At 39.9% G+C, this 15933-nt stretch overlaps 1 protein-coding gene across 3 annotated transcripts in view; it reads right to left on the bottom strand.

The window, feature by feature from the left end:
• Positions 1–15933, bottom strand: part of LOC100028374 (E1A-binding protein p400-like) — a 134230-nt gene that overhangs the window by 58154 nt on the left and 60143 nt on the right. For all 3 annotated transcript variants that reach the window (XR_008917347.1, XM_007489605.3, XM_007489606.3), the window contains 10 exons: positions 14372–14461; positions 13019–13126; positions 9063–9250; positions 8509–8686; positions 7998–8134; positions 7375–7544; positions 5198–5372; positions 3952–4088; positions 3347–3533; positions 2355–2521 (listed from right to left, as the gene is read on the bottom strand). Coding sequence is in view for 2 of the 3 variants with exons in the window: in XM_007489605.3 (XP_007489667.2) it covers positions 2355–2521; positions 3347–3533; positions 3952–4088; positions 5198–5372; positions 7375–7544; positions 7998–8134; positions 8509–8686; positions 9063–9250; positions 13019–13126; positions 14372–14461 (1537 nt within the window). In the remaining variant the exon portion in view is untranslated. The remainder of the gene's footprint in view (positions 1–2354; positions 2522–3346; positions 3534–3951; positions 4089–5197; positions 5373–7374; positions 7545–7997; positions 8135–8508; positions 8687–9062; positions 9251–13018; positions 13127–14371; positions 14462–15933) is intronic.

Genomic DNA, 15933 nt, shown 5'->3' with positions numbered 1-15933 from the left:
GGAATATCTATTATTATGCTGCTCCTTACAGTTTCATTTACAAGGGCCACATTACCTTCCATCTCATATTCTTTGAACCATGTCCAGTGTTCAACAGGGGGATAGGAATAACTCTTACACATAAGGATTACTGAGTCTCCCTCACTCATATATTCTGCCTTTTTCTTAATAACAATCTTTGGGAAACCTTTTTCTTGTACATCAGCCTTTCCTGCAAGTTCGGCAAGAAAAATGCACTGATACTCCCCATATTTCTCATCTGACAAAACTTCATATTTTGTGATTGAACTATCCAATGAACTCTTTCAACACCTTGCCTTTGTAAACCTCAAAATTCCTTAGACTTATAAATGTTGGAAATTTCACCATTGGGATATTTCATACTTGGAAAATTTCTTACTGATAGTCTATTGGAATGGGAACCCCATTGGCATGGGAGGTTCCTTCTCTTCCCTTCTTCAGATTACTTTAGGACAGAAACCTTTTGCTGAACAATGGAAAGGACTTTGACCTATGCTTAAGCATAGAACAGGAATTTCTTTGAGTCTTGATTGATTTTAGAATTGATACAATGGAGATACTTGGAATAAATCTCCACCCTATTCAGTCCTAACAGGATTGAGTAAGGGCTGCAGCCTAGATCAAAATTTAATTATTCCAATCTCTACCCTACTCAGGTTAACAGGATTTAGAAAGGGCTGTAGCAAAGGAGCAAAGATTTAATCATTTGAAAATATGACCTTCAACAGACATGTGCAAAAGCCAGAAACCTCTGGACGGTCCTGGGTTAAGCTAGAGCCTCCATTGGCACAGGGAAATTGATGAACAGTGATTGGTAGATGGGAGAACTGAGGGGAGGAACTTGGATGGTTTCCTTAAAGATAGGAGGGTCTGAAGACTCGGGGAGGAGGGTTGAGTAGTTGGTCGGTGTGGTTCGTGTGGGCTCTGAGAAGCTTGCTCTGAAGGAAGCTGAAGGTGGGGGCCTCTGAGACTGTTTCTCCATTTTGGTCACGTGAGTAATAGGGACTGATCTCTTTTCTTTGCCCCAGCTATCTAAGGGCTTGGGCCTTTTGGCCCAGCCTAAACAATAGGGGTATTTAAGCCCTATTTCCTTCTCTCCCTTTTTCTCTCTCTCTATCTCTAATTACTTCCTCCTATTGTAATTAAACTCCATAAAAGATTGACGGCTGACTTAAGTTTTCATTTAGGAATTACATAGCTGATTCCTTGGCGACCTTAAATTAATATATATCAGTCTTTTAAAGTGATTCCCTTGTCACACCTTTCACCATCGATGACCCTCAACATGATTTGAAGTTTGATTCAGTTTCCAGGTCAGGAGAGTTCTATGGCCAGAACATGTACAGTTTGCTTCTAGCTATGTGACCTTGAACAAATCAGTCCCCCTTTCTGAGATTCAGCTTTCCTCCTCGATTCTGGAGACAGCTTGAGCTCAGAGCAGCACAGCTGCTCTCTGCCACAGCAGTGGAGTCCCATTGTATGCCATCAGTCTCTCTGGGTCTTAGAGCAGGCAGTCCACACCTTCACTAGCTCTCTAGCTTGCCTCATCCTTCAGTCCTTTTTAGTAAATTTTCAAAGTGAATAGAAAAGTATTGGGGCTCTAGCAATACCTTTTTGGCCCCATTAACTATCACTTAAGGATGGCTCAGAAACAAGAGCCATCAGAAAGTCATTATGATGACTGTGAGTGGAAGAGATAAGTGAGAAGATCAGAAACCTAAAGGATAAAGAATTCAAGATGATCCAGGGAAAGGACTCAAAGCAAAGGGACCTCCGTTCTGCCTAATTGATGGTGAAAGGAAAGGTCTCTGTGAAGCCTGGTCTAGCAGAGGAAGACAAGAAGCATCTTGGCAGCTCTCACTGTCATCTGAGTAAATACATCTTGCCCCATGATGTGATGATACAGACATTTCTAATTGACCCTTTTAGAGAAGTCTAATCTTGGAAAATTTATTTATCCTAAACTGTGATCCAAGACCCTGCAGCAGGCTTTAACAAAAGCCCTAACCCTCCTCTGTCCTCATTTAAGTCTCGGATCCAACTGATGAAGGGCCCAGATCCCTCAGATGAAAGCAGGAAGAACATGATTGGCCAGTCATCTCTTTGATTGGACAGGATCTATGATCTCATTGGAATAGGACCTTCCCATCAGCCATCAGCACTTCAAGGAGAGACTATGTGGAACTCATCCAGAGTGAAACTCAAGTAGAAGTCGGAGGGGAGACTCTTACTCTCATTCCCTGACCTACAACTGGCCATGCATTTTTCTCTCCTACTTAAACCCCAAGAGGCCACATCCAGGTGGCTGCAAGCATGTTTCCCATGAGGCCCACCTGTTGGGCTTGATTTTGACAGGTCTGGGTCTCGACTGAGGCAGAGGTGAGGTGTAGATTTCCTCCATCAGCTTCCTGGTGATCTTTTGTCTGGGCAGCACCTGGGCTTCATAATGTGTCATTTTGTTTTCTACTCCAATCAGATCAAATATTGACATGTCAGTATCCTAGTTAAAAAAAAAAAGAGCAAAGATCTTGTTTTCAAAATGTCAAACAATGATGCTTTGTCCAGTTGTCATACAAAAGCCTCTAAGTCCAACCCAACTTAATGTTCCCTACAGGCAGCCATGACTGGTGGCCCTTTCCTCTGGAGATCCCTGGCTGCTACACTCAAAAGAGGGAACAGGACATCCAACCACCTCTAGAGTGTGAAAGAGAACATTCAGGGAGCTGACTCAGGCCAAGAACATATCTAGCCAATCCATTCTACAGAGGCAGTGAGAAGGCAGTGGATTCAGGAGAACCTTAGGTCTGAATCCACTTCTGCCTCTTACCAGCAGTGTCACCATAAAGGGCAAGTCACCTTAATTCCCAGACTCTCAGTTTTAACATCTATAAAATGGGTACAGTAGCTCTAGTACCTGCCTCACAGGATTATACAATCCAATGAGATTGTATAAAGCCAGGCTGAAAACCTCAGAGCACTCCTTACATACCAGCTATGTTTCAGAGCAGTTGGATGATAAGTCTGGTATTCAACTGACACACACATCATCAGGGATCAGAATTCATCAGTCAAGAATTTAGTCAAAGAAGAAAACAGAGAAGGTGGTCTGAAAACCCACAAAAATGAGGACAGCTGCTCTGAGCTACACAGCTTAACCCCCGTGGCCTTGACAAGAGGCAGGAGGACATCTTTGCCCCAGAGGAGCTTATGGCACGTCTCCAATGAAGGGGGGCTGTGACTTTTCTAGGCTCCCTCCCAGAGGGCCAGGCTCCATGGAAGGGAAGCAGCAGCCCCTCTCAGCAGAGGCAATGGCAAGGCTGCTTACCTTCCAGGGCCCGCGCTCCAGCGCCTGTACAATGGCGGTGGCCGTCCTGAACTCAAGAGCTTCCAGCACATACGAGGCGCCAGAGAGTCTGGGATCGATGAGGTCAGGGTGGTTACAGATCCGCTGCAGCTTCATCAGGACGTGTAGGACGCTGACAAACTGTCCACTCTTAAGGGCTTCCTGGGTTCTGTGAACATGGAAAGAGACGGATCCCATCAGCCTTCATCCCGCTGAGCTGAGTGGACATGCAGAATTTATCTTAAAACAAGTTATTATTTGATCATATTATCTTTGTTATGGAGCTTGTTTCTACCGCCTTCAGGCATGCATCTGTCTTAATCTGTCTCTCTGCTGGAACGTTTAGAGTGCAGGCTGGTTGGGTGGGCACAGAGGGCAGCGTGGGCAGGACCACACACCAATGACCAATCAATGGGACTCGCCAATGATGGACCCACATCATTGCGGGCTCTCTTCACACTGAGCGCCAGACCTGCATCCCATCCATCCACCCACCCTGACTGCCCGAGGGCCTCCTATGGGCCAGGCCCTCTGTGAGATGCTTGGAAAGAAAAGCCAGTGTGAAGTCATGGAGCCCCTGGTCTCACCCTGGCTGGAGGATCACATCGTCATATAAGGCTTTCTGGCGATTGGAGAGGCGGCATTTTAACACATGTTCATATTTCTTACTGAGCTGCTTTTCAACATCCCTTTTCGATCTTCGTAAAATGAATGGCTGTATCATCTAGGAAAAAATACACGTTTCTTCAGAGAAATCCTTATTAATGCCATTATGCCTGTACTATCCATCATAATGGATAATAAACTAGGTCTATGTAAATAGACAATATTGTCGATCTGACTAAATAAATTCTATAACAAATCTGAATATTACGGCAAAATAATTCCATATTTCTGGCTCATCTATAGTGAATGACTTTAAATATACAGCCTATAGAACTGAATACAATATTATTGTCCCCTTTTACTAACTGCCATCTCATTCTTGGCTTGGACACCTTCCTTGGTGTTCTGGCTCAGTATAGCCTCTCATTTCCTTCTAACCCCCTCTAGTCATTTACTTGACACCAGTCAAACAAACCTTCTCTTGATGCCTTTTTTTTAAAACTCTTACCTTCTGCCTTAGAATCAATACTGTGTATTGGTTCCAAGGCAGAAGACTGGTAAGGGCTAAGCAATGGGGGTTAAGTGACTTGTCCAGGGTCACACAGCTGAGAAGTATCTAAGGTCAGATTTGAACCTAGGACCTCCCATCTCTAGGCCTGGCTCTCTATCCACCCAGCTGCCCACTCCTGATGCCTTTCTTCATCTTCTCTCATTCCTGATTCTGAGCCTTCTCTTAAACTGCTTCTTAAACCTTGATATTCATAAAGACACTCACTTTCTTTCAAGGCTACTTCAAATCTCAACTCTTCTACTGACTCATCCCTGAAGAGAATAAAGTAGATTCCCATCTATCTAAATAAAGTTCTGTTTTTCACATGCATACTATTCCAGTTTTTTTTCCTTCTAAACAAGTATCTTCATGTCTTGTATTGTATTTTCACTGTCTATTTTACCAAGGTGGCCCACACTTTGCAAACCTTAGAATAATAATGATATAGCCACACATTAGCAAGAAACAGAAATAATTATAAATTCTTTCCTTATTTACTCTGCCGCTCATCTTTAAAATTTAGCAGTGAAACAAGACTTAGGAGTCCCACTAGAGAACCTGTGAAAATGCACATAGGCCTTCACTAGTAGAATATGGCCACACAGATTATTTTTAGTAGATTATAGTTCACTATAATAAATGCTGATAATGGGGGGGGGGGGAGAAATCTGACATACTCTGTGCAACCTTATGACAAGTTTATGACAATAATCTTGATTCTCTTCATTAGTAGCTTTCACTGGAAAATCCAAATATGGTCTTGAAATTCCAGGAATCAGAAAGTGTACCATGGTCCACAATTCCATCAAGGTGTTGTGTAAAGGAGTGTCAATCAGGAGCAAACGATGTTGACTGTAAAAAGAAAGAATAAAACAATTCATTAGTGCTTATTCTTGTCCTTCAGAAGTCCTTACCATCCTGACAAATATTGGATTAAGGAGATCTGATGTTTTATAAAGAGCTAATGTTCTTTATCTTCTGAGTAAACTCTCTGGCCAGATGCCTTATCTGTTCAAATACTCTAAGGAAAACAAATCTCTCTGAAATGTCAGCCTAAGCTCTTTCAGCTACTTATTCACGGGAAAGAGAGAGTTTATACCATTGGAAAAGTAGCTAGTGTACCACAGCAAGAAGCCATTAAATATTCAAAATCATACTTTCACCCCAAATGCAGAATATGCAGAACTTGTCTACTTAATATCGGAGTTCCCCTAACAACAACAACATTTTTCATTTCTCAAACAATAAGTTCGGCCTGTTGGCCCCAATGCTTTTAGACTAAAGATCATTAAATCTGAGGTCTCGGTATAAAGAGTACCTAGACTGATTTCAAGCCTTTCAGATGACTTTAAACAATTTCCTTTCGATTTAACCGAGCCTATCCCTCATCTAAATTATACCTTTGAGCTCATTCATATTCACATTTGTACCATCTATAACCTTTCAATATACAAAAGTCTCCATCTCTTTAACATTTTCTCAAATCTGTCTGCTCAATTAAATTATAAAATTCTTTATGATAAAAGTGAAATCTTGTGACAACAGATTACTATTACAGATTACTATTACTAAGATTACTATTACTATTACAATGAAATTTTATTTAATACAAACTTTTTCTAAACTTTTAGCCAACAGCTCACTTATTCAGGCAATATTTGCTGTGGTCAAATTTCAATACAATCAACGAATTTGGATATGTGCTATAATGTATAACAAGATTTGACCTATATATGATTAAAAAAAAAAAGCTTAAGTTTCCAAGCCTTCATATGCTGTTTAATTCGCCTTTAGTAAATGTCAGCCCTGTGCTCTGGGCCAACTTCTCCCTAAACGTTACTTCTACAAAGTTACTCCCTACAAATTTACTCCAAAAAAACCTTCTAAAAATATTTAATCTAGCTTCTGGAAAAGACTAATGGTCTTGAGTGGTTCCAAATCATAAGTATGGAGTGGATCTGCTAGACCAGCTGGCATACTGATGGTCATGATCCACAAAACTTAATGCAGTTTTTAAAAGGCCTAAGTTTCTCTAAGGATTGGCAATTGATTTTTTTTTCAAATATTCTTCTTTTCCAACACAAATCCCACTGGGTTCAATTTGAAGATCATTTCTTTTATTCTCTCTAATATAAATCATGATATAGAAAATAGTTACTATTTCTGAAGAGCTTTTTTGTTTGTTTTTAAGTAGAAGCAGGAAAACAGAAATGTAGGGATTCGAGAGAGTGAGTAGAAGGAACAAATAAATTTCATTGCATTACTTATATGTATTATTTACATAAACAGTTTATCTCATATTATACACTATTAAAAGCATATAGGATCTGGCCTCAGACATTCCCTAGCTATATGACCCCAAACAATTCACTTAGCCCCAACAGTCTGCCTCACCACTCTTCTGTCTTAGAATTGATACTAGGACAGAAGATCAGGCCAATCATATGGGACAATCTTTGCATTCACTATATGATTAATTTTTTTTAATTGAGCTCTTAAAAATGTGTAAAAGGAAATTTGAACTATATACACACTGCAAATGGCCCTGATCTAGTAGGATGGATTCTCCTAACATATCTGTTGGTGATGTTCAACTATAATTCTTCCTACACTTGTCTTTCTGTGTTTCATTTTTAAATAAGGAGATGGGAGGAAAATCCTAGCTGTGGTGACCCTGGCCAAGTCATTAACACACACACACACACACACACCTCCCCCCACTGCCTATCCCTTACAGCTTTTCTTTCTGCCTTAGAATCAGTACTTAGTATAAAGGTTCAGGGTTTTATAAAAGTGAGGAGAAGGGGAATTCAGTTATTTTCATGAAAACAAATACTCCATGTGTCAAACGAACCTCCGGAGACTGAAAAGCGCCTCCCAGTGTTTTTCTGTCATGTTCCTGATCTGTTGCATCTCATCCACCACCAGGTACTTCCACCTCACTTTGGCAAAGGCCTGATGCCCTTTAAAGAAGTGCTTGTAGGAGGTGATGCACACATTGAAGCTGTTGGGTTCAGACCATTCCTTCCAAAAAAAAAAAAAGGAATCAGTTGTAAAGCAGACATTCTGGGACTGCAGGATTAACCCTAAAATAATGTGACAACCCCAGAATAAAGTATATTTCTAAGGAGGCAAATGCTACCCCCCAAAAATGTTACAGCCAGTGTATATGAGGGATGTACTACTCATTCTTGAGCTTTTGTTAGAAATCTTTCCAAAGGACATGGACTAGAATGATCAAAGATTGACAGATTTCTCCAGCTCTTACAGGGCCTGGGAAAGAGACGGCCCAACCTCCTTTTATAATCCATTCCATGCTGAGAAATGTACCCCTGTTTCTAGCAACGTCTAATGTGTTTCTTTGGTTCTCTCCTATATAGTTATGAATATGGAAAGCGACTGGTTCCTGGATGATAAAGAGGAAGACAGCAAAAGCAGGTTTGATAATAAAGAACAAATCCTCCCAGAACACAATACCTGTCTCTTTGCTCTAAGCTCTCTTTGGCCACCAAAATAAAGAAGAATCTTCAAACCGGGGCACCAACGTTTCAGTTCCAGTTCCCACTTCAATATATGACAACTCCTAACCACAATGAGATGGGGGCCCCAGTTACCTAGAGCAAAGACAGAGACAGAGAATGGAACCTAAAGGTGAGAGCTTTCATAAAAAAATTGAGGTAAAATGAGCATTCTGATTTAGTCAATCCCAGGGAATATTAATGTAGCACGTCAAAGAGAATTAATGTTTTTCTTTCAGAAATCTGTATTTCCACCCACCAAAAATTTAAAAATATGTATATTTATAATGCTGGAACTTATTTTTAAATATAGAACAGCAACTAGAAGCAATGTGGTTTTTTTAGTTTTATTTTAGTTTTTCCTTTTCATCCCAAAAATAGATATAATGAGCACTCACAACAAAATTTCATCACAGAAATTGAGATACAAACAATATTTCAAACACATAAATTTCGGCCAATTTGCTTACCTTCATTACAAGCTAAATGGGCAAAAAAGGCAATAACCTGCACAGTCTTGCCAAGCCCAGCATCATCTGCCAATATGCCATTGAGATTCTTCCTGTATAGTTTGGCTAACCAGTCTAGCCCAATCTTCTGGTACTCTCTGAGAACGCCATATAACAAACATGGAGTAGAAAACTTCACCTGTTTAAGAAAAAAAGAAAAAATAAAAAATCTGACAACCTCTGATGATAGTATCTTTTTCCTCCTTTGATCAAAAAAAACAAATACTTCTCAATTTAGTTCAGCAGATCCTCTGACGGCTCAGAGATTTGAAAAAATAACACAAGTAATTTCTCTGGAAAAATCAACCAAATGACAAAGCAAAATGATACCTTTTCAGAGGTACCCCGTGATGCCTTAAATTTTCCAGGGAGGAATTAAACACCCATTAAAGTGTCTTATCCATAGCAGTACCACCTAGAATCAAGCCTACACCTGCATCCGGCTATGGAGCTGGCCTGTCCCTGGATCCCTGCCCTAACACCCACAGGCTGCCAAAAACCAAAAAAAGATGTACCGCGGTTGTGATGCGGGCACTGCCCTTGGGTAACAGAGTTTCTGCTGCTGCCACCACCTCTGTAATATCTCTCATATGCCTCTTGCCAAGACTGGTTCTCTCCACACCTCGGTATTGCCCAACACTGAGGAGCGAATCTATGATAACAACTTCCTTCTTTTCCCTGGCATTGGTGGTCTCTTCCAGGTCTAGAGAAGACATAAAACAATGTATAACTATATCAGTGTTTAATAAGGGTAATAATCATTTAATGACTTCACTTTAGAAATGTTTTAAGTGGACTTCTGTGAAATTTAAGCATTAAATTTGATCGTTAAAGTTTAAATTTCAATTTCAATAAAATATTTCTGTGAACTCTGCAATGAGATTGGGAAGGTCGATCTGGGATCCTTGAACTGGTAGTCAAGATCCAAAGTCAGGAAGCTTTCCCTAGCATCAGATTCCTCCAGGATACACCAAGGTCTAAAGAATTAGGTTTATACATACTTAGTAATAATAATAACAGCTAGCATTTCTATAGCACATTCACTTTCTCATTTCATCTTCACAACAACCCTGGGAGGCAGGTGCTATTATCATCTCTATTTTACAGTTGAGGAAATTGAGGGAAACAGAGGTTAAGTGACTTGCTCTGGATTATAGCTACTATATGTCTGTGTGGTCAGATTTGAACTCCAGTTTTCCTGATTCCAGGCCCAGTTCTCTGTACACTGCGGTGCCATCTGACCACCCACGCACTCATCACTACAAGCAGACAGCAGCCTTTGTCACCAGGACAGAAAGTTATTGGATACCACATAGCATCCTATTAAGTTCCAATTCTTCAATCATACAATTTTAGGAACTATAATTTAAACGTTTTCATTAAGACTAGTTTCAACAGTATTTAAAGCCTAATCAATCTCTTATTAGACTGTGGCTTTCCCCTCAAACTGTACCTGGCCCTTGAGGCAAGGACCACTTTGACTCCCCCATCAGTGCCTAGTACAACTGCTCACAGTAAATGCTTAAGACAATGCCTATTTTATTGTCTCTGAATTGGAATCAAGGCAAACGGCTTCCCTAGAGAATCTCCAGAGTCTGTATTTACATACAACACTGCAAGCAGAAGATTGAAGGGACAGGCCCGAGAGCCAGAAAGGCCTAGGTACTGCCTGGTCCAATCCCTTCATTTTGTAGAGGAGACAACTGAGGTCCAGAGAGGCAGCTGATACCCCTAGGGCCAGGAGATGAATGAGCAGTAACAGAACAGGGAGGCAGATGCACAACTGGTTCTAGGCTCTTTCCATCTTGCTACAATTATCTCCCAGGGGGAGGAAAAAAAGGGAGTTCACCTTTGCTGTGATGCTGACCAGGATAGACTGACAAAAGGGATGGATATTAAACAAAGGGAATCTCTGGATAATTCTGGTGTGAAACTCTCATATTTGAATGAAATCTTCATTCAGGTTATCATATTCTTTTACATTTAAAGCCCTTCATAATAAGGTAGAGAGGTGGTGCAGTAGACAGCACTGGTCAGAGAGCCAGGAAGATATGAGTTCAAATCTGACCCCAAACACTTCCTGGCTATTGTGAATTTTAAAACTATTCCACCCTAATTAGACCATTCTTTAGAAGATTTGATTTAGCTATTCCCTGATCAGTAATAATGGAGATACTTGGAATAACAGAATCAGGTCTTGGAAACTCTACATTTCTCCTCCTTTCTTAGTTTAACAAGATTTGGAAGGTCTGCATCAAACTCAAGATTTAATTATCTGAGGAGATGGCCTTCAACAGACATGTGCAAAAAAAAAAGGACAGACCCCTGGGCTGTCCTAAGTCAAGCTAAGCCATCATTGGTACAGATGAGATGCAGGAAAATGATGTAAAACTGTCTATATAAGGCACATCACTTCCTCTCTCCTTCTCTTTCCCTGGAGAGGCGACTCTAGCTGGCAGCATGCTAAGCATTCTGACATCTTGGAGTGGTGGCAGCTATTGTCTGAGTTTGGTGGTGAGTTTTGCCCTGGAGCTGATTTCAGGTTCAGGCATCTTGACTTAGCCCTTTCCTTTTTGGAGTTCAAACCTGACTCCTTCCTCCTTCATACTCCAAAACCTTATCTCCTAATCTTCCCACTCAGTACCAGCCAGGTGGGGGGGGGAGGAGGAGAGGAGGAGAAAACCTACTCCTTTCCATCTTTCTTCTCCTTAATCTCCTCCACTATCAATTAAATCAACATAAAATTTCCAGTTGACTTGGGTGTTCATTAGGATTTTATAAATAAAATCCTTGGCGACCAAAAAATATTATTATATTCAGTCTCAGCCATAATTTTAACCCTTACACTATGTAACCATGGACAAGTCATTTCACTCAATTTGTCTCAGTTTCCTCATCAGTCAAATGAGCTGGAGAAGGAAATGGCAAACCACTCCAGTGTCTTTGCCAAGAAAGCCTTAAATGGGGTCATGAAAAGTCAGACATAATCAAAAGACTAAACAACAATCCTTCATAATTTGACTCCAAGATAAAAAAATTAATACACTATGAAATATAATGATCAAGCTTGGATCATAAGAGTTATGAAAATGTTTCCCTTCGCTACAGAGACAAGGGACCATGGATGGAACAGACTGCATACACTGCTCACATATGCTAGTGATTTTTGCTGAGTTGTTTGCAGTTCCCCACTTTATTCTTTGTTATAAAGTACGGCTCTGTGAGTGGAATTGGGGGAAGGGAAATATGGGGAAATAAATATAATATAAATACAAAAAATAATTTAAAATTTAAATACATACCAAAGCAAACACAATGTGGCTCTAAGCTCTATTTCTGGGCAGATTTCATACTACTTTCCCTCCATGTACTTTACCTTACAGTCAAATGAGGCTGCTGTTTGCAGATGCCCAACACAACAGTCTCATTTCCTTGTCTCTTTGCACATGGCAGCCAGGGATGCTCTCTCTCCTGAACTCCACCTTTAGAATCCCTACCTCCCTTCCAGACCCTGCTCACATGCCCCTTTCTATAAGAAACTCTTTCTGACTTCCCCATTTATTAGTATTCTCTCCATTGCAAAATTACTTTGTATATATTTTCATTTATTCCTAAAATGAACATTTTACTATGGGCCAGGCACCATGAAATGAAATAGTGCCTGCCAACAGGCAGCATATATTCTATTGGGGAGAAACGTTCTGTACTCATAAATAAATGTAAATTATATGCAAAGGAAAACAAAGTAGTTTGAGGGAGGAAGAGATTACTAATAGCATTAATAAAGCCTTATCTAAAGGCAAGCCCTTGGGCTTGGACTGACCTCTTAAAGAAGTTAAGGGTTCTTGATTTGCCTTCTCTGGTACAGTATGTTGCTCCCTGTCAATCAAATGTAGTCTCCAGGAGTTTTAATTTTTCTTCTATGCCCCAGTGTCTGGCACTTAGCAAATGCTTATGGGGGATAACTAGGTGTCTCAGTGGATAGAGAGACAGGTCTGGAGTTGGGAGGACCTGGGTTCAAAACTGGCCTCAGACACATCCCAAATGTATGACCCTGGGCAAGTCACTTAATTCCAACTGTCCAACCCTTAGCCTTCTTTCGTCTTAGAATTGATACTAAGGCAGAAGGTAAGAGTTTTAAAACGAAAAGTTGTTGAATTAGGATTGAACTAAATTCTTAAAACAAGTTGTTATACCTATAACAGACTATTTACTACCTCGAGGAGGGAGAGGGAAAGGAAGATAATGTGAATCACAAAAAAGTAAAAAAAAACAATTGTCAAAAATTGTTTCTACATGTAATCGAATTAAACTTGATTTTTTAAAATGCCTGTCTATAAAATAATTATATGCTCCTGGAAGAAACATAAGCAATCTATTTTATTGGCCCTGGATACAAATGATTATTTCAGCTTTCTAAAACAGAAGAAAATTAATGTATAATTTAATTAAATAATTGATCAGAAGTTACCTTCTTCACTGGTTGTTTCTTCACTTTCACACATAGATTGTGGCCATTTGAAACTTCCCACAAAAGCACCTTCATATAGCTTGACTAAGTCATCCAAAGGCAATTCAGCTGAAGAAGGTTTAAGAGAAAAATGATTCATTCACTCACAATGCCTAGCACAGTGATAAATACAAGTTTTTAATAAATGCATTAAATGAAATGAATAAATGATAAAAAGTTCACAAAGGCATGTTTCTAGGCACTTTCATGGCATAAAAATTCAATTTAGAAGAAGCACTTTCAGGGGCAGCTACCTGGCTCAGTGGATTAAGAGCCAGGCCCAGAGACAAGAGATCCTGGTTCCAAATCTAGCCTCAGATACTTCCAAGATGTGTGACCCTGGGCAAGTCACTTAACCCCCACTGCCTAGCCCTTACTACTCTTCTGAATTGGAACTAATACTTAGTATGACTTCTAAAATAAAAGGTAAGGGTTAAAAAAAATCATTTCCCTTCTCCTCTAAAACTAATGTTCCCAATTCCTTTCTAATGTGTTGTGGAAAATTTGGATACCTTAAAAATACTGATTAAGCCAGGATAGAAAATTTAAAACATTAAGAGAGGTTTTTAGAAAGGTTTATTGCCTAATTGATTTACATGTCACTAATTAATTTGTCTTTATGACAATTACTAGATTAGTTCTCCTAATCACTTCTAATTTCAAATGCCTCAAGGATCCATGATATCACCAATACTGGTGGGCACTGTCTCTCCTAATACAGGATGTGACCCCTCTAGAGCATAATGGAGGGTCTTCTAGAGTTACGGTGGCCAAAAAACTTGGCCAGTCAGTGTCAGAACTGAAGAGCCTCTCCAAATTTGTCTAGACGGGTCCTCAGAAAAGACATATCTAAAACATCACCAGACCCAATTTCCAATATGGAAGGACTTCTCCCAGAATTGTGCTAATGGTACATGGAAATTTGTTTAATTTGTTTTTACATGGATAGTTTATGACTTTGGGATGGGAAAAGCACTAAAAATGAAACCAAGTGATCTCAGCCATTCATTCCCAACTGCAAGGGAAGAAGTAAAAGAGGATTTACTGAATGATTCCTTAAATATTTGCTTCTAGAAGACTGGCACTATAAAAACATCATAGCACTCTTGCACATGAACTTTTTTCCTAACCTCATAATGATTTCATGCTTCCATTTTCAAGAGGTTATTTCTATTATTCAATAAACTATTGATGTCATAAAATGGGTTTGTGTAGGTCTTTTTTGGGCCATCCTGGTTCAAATGAACATGCGTAACAAAGTCACTGGAGAAATTAAAAAAGGAAATGAAATGATCACTGACACTGCCCACTCACCTTCCCGAACCAAGCGGCACAGCTCTGCTTGGTGGTTTATATTGGCTTCTTTTGATTCTTGTTCTTCTATTGTCTCCTCTTCATCTTCCACTGAACACAAAAGAAACCACTGGGCATAATTAAACCACTGTCCTAACATGACATGATTCTATGAACTCGTGTTGACATTGGCAAGATATTTTTTTTTTCTTGATACTTTAAGAAAGGAGTTTGGTTGGGGTTGGGGTGGGGGAGTGGCTCAAAAACTCTAGCTCTGGCATAACCAATGTATCACAATGGAGAAGGATGAAACTGGGAAAGTTCACACTCAAAAACCATGTCTAAACAATTATTTCACTCAGTAGCACAGGAGGGAATAGATACTGGGGAAAGCAGATCTCTCTAACTACGCTCAAGTGAAATGGAAACAGATCTTTTAGGAGTACTGCCTTCAAGATGCCATTTTACATATGAAGAGAGTTACGAGATGGAAAGCCTAAAATTCAAAACCATTTGGGAAAAATGGTTCTTGACTTCTCTGCTGAACTGCAAAATACTGTAAAAATCTGCTCTTTTATGCCTGAACTCCCAAGGCAAATGTTCATTCAAATGCATTCAGTTTTGAAAAGATATCCTCCTTAGGAAAACAAGATTTTAAAACCAAATTGGAATGATTTGCATCTTAGTCTAGCAAATTCCAATGCTTTATCATTATACTTCTGGAGAAAACAAAAATAAAACAAAGTGTTAGTCAAGTCAAAAACTGTCCTGCCCATATACAATCTGTTTTGAATATTCTAACCCTTCCTTTTGTCTCCCAGTCCAGCTCCGCAGCTTCTCTATTTCTATGCCTACCAGGGGCCTCGCTTTCCATCACCTGCTCTTGGCCAGTATCACTACCTCAAGTCTTCCAAATGTCCAATATCACCTGAACATGGAGGCCCAGCTAGTCTGCAAATAGTTTTTATCAGGTCACTCTAGTTAAGCTGGCAGAGATTACTTGGTACAAGAAGAAACCAGCCCAACTAGCACGAATGTCAGGGAGCAATGAGAAATAAAAAATGGGTCAATTATGGTCAAACGGTGAAGGGCCTTGGACGGGACTCCAGAATTTCATTTTAAATTGTATACAGTAGGTAACCATTATAAGTAGATCTAGGAGGACAACTACATAGCACAGTGGATAACAGTACCAGGCATGGAGTCAAAAGGACTAGGGTTCAAATCTGGCTTTAGATACTTCCTAGCTGTGTGATCCTGGGCAAGTCATTTAACCCCAATTGCCTAACTCTTGCTGTTCTTCTGCCTTGGAACCAATACTTAGTATTGATTCTAGGACAGAAGGTCAAATTTAAAAAAAAAAAGAAATATATAGGTAAAGGGGCAGCTAGGTGGCACAGCAGATACAGTGCTACTCCTGGAGTCAGGAGGTCCTGGGTTCAAATGTAGCCTCAGATACTTCCTAGCTGTGTGATCCTGGACAATCCCAAATGCCTAGCTCTTACTGCTCTTCTGCCTTGGAATCAATACTCGAGTATCATTTATAAGACCTAAGGTAAGAGTTCAAAAATAAAATAAAATAA

Source organism: Monodelphis domestica, chromosome 3 (genome assembly GCF_027887165.1).
Source record: "Monodelphis domestica isolate mMonDom1 chromosome 3, mMonDom1.pri, whole genome shotgun sequence".
NCBI classification, from domain to species: domain Eukaryota; kingdom Metazoa; phylum Chordata; class Mammalia; order Didelphimorphia; family Didelphidae; genus Monodelphis; species Monodelphis domestica.
Note: the sequence above shows the minus strand (reverse complement) of the source record. Positions and strands in the feature narration are given on the sequence as shown.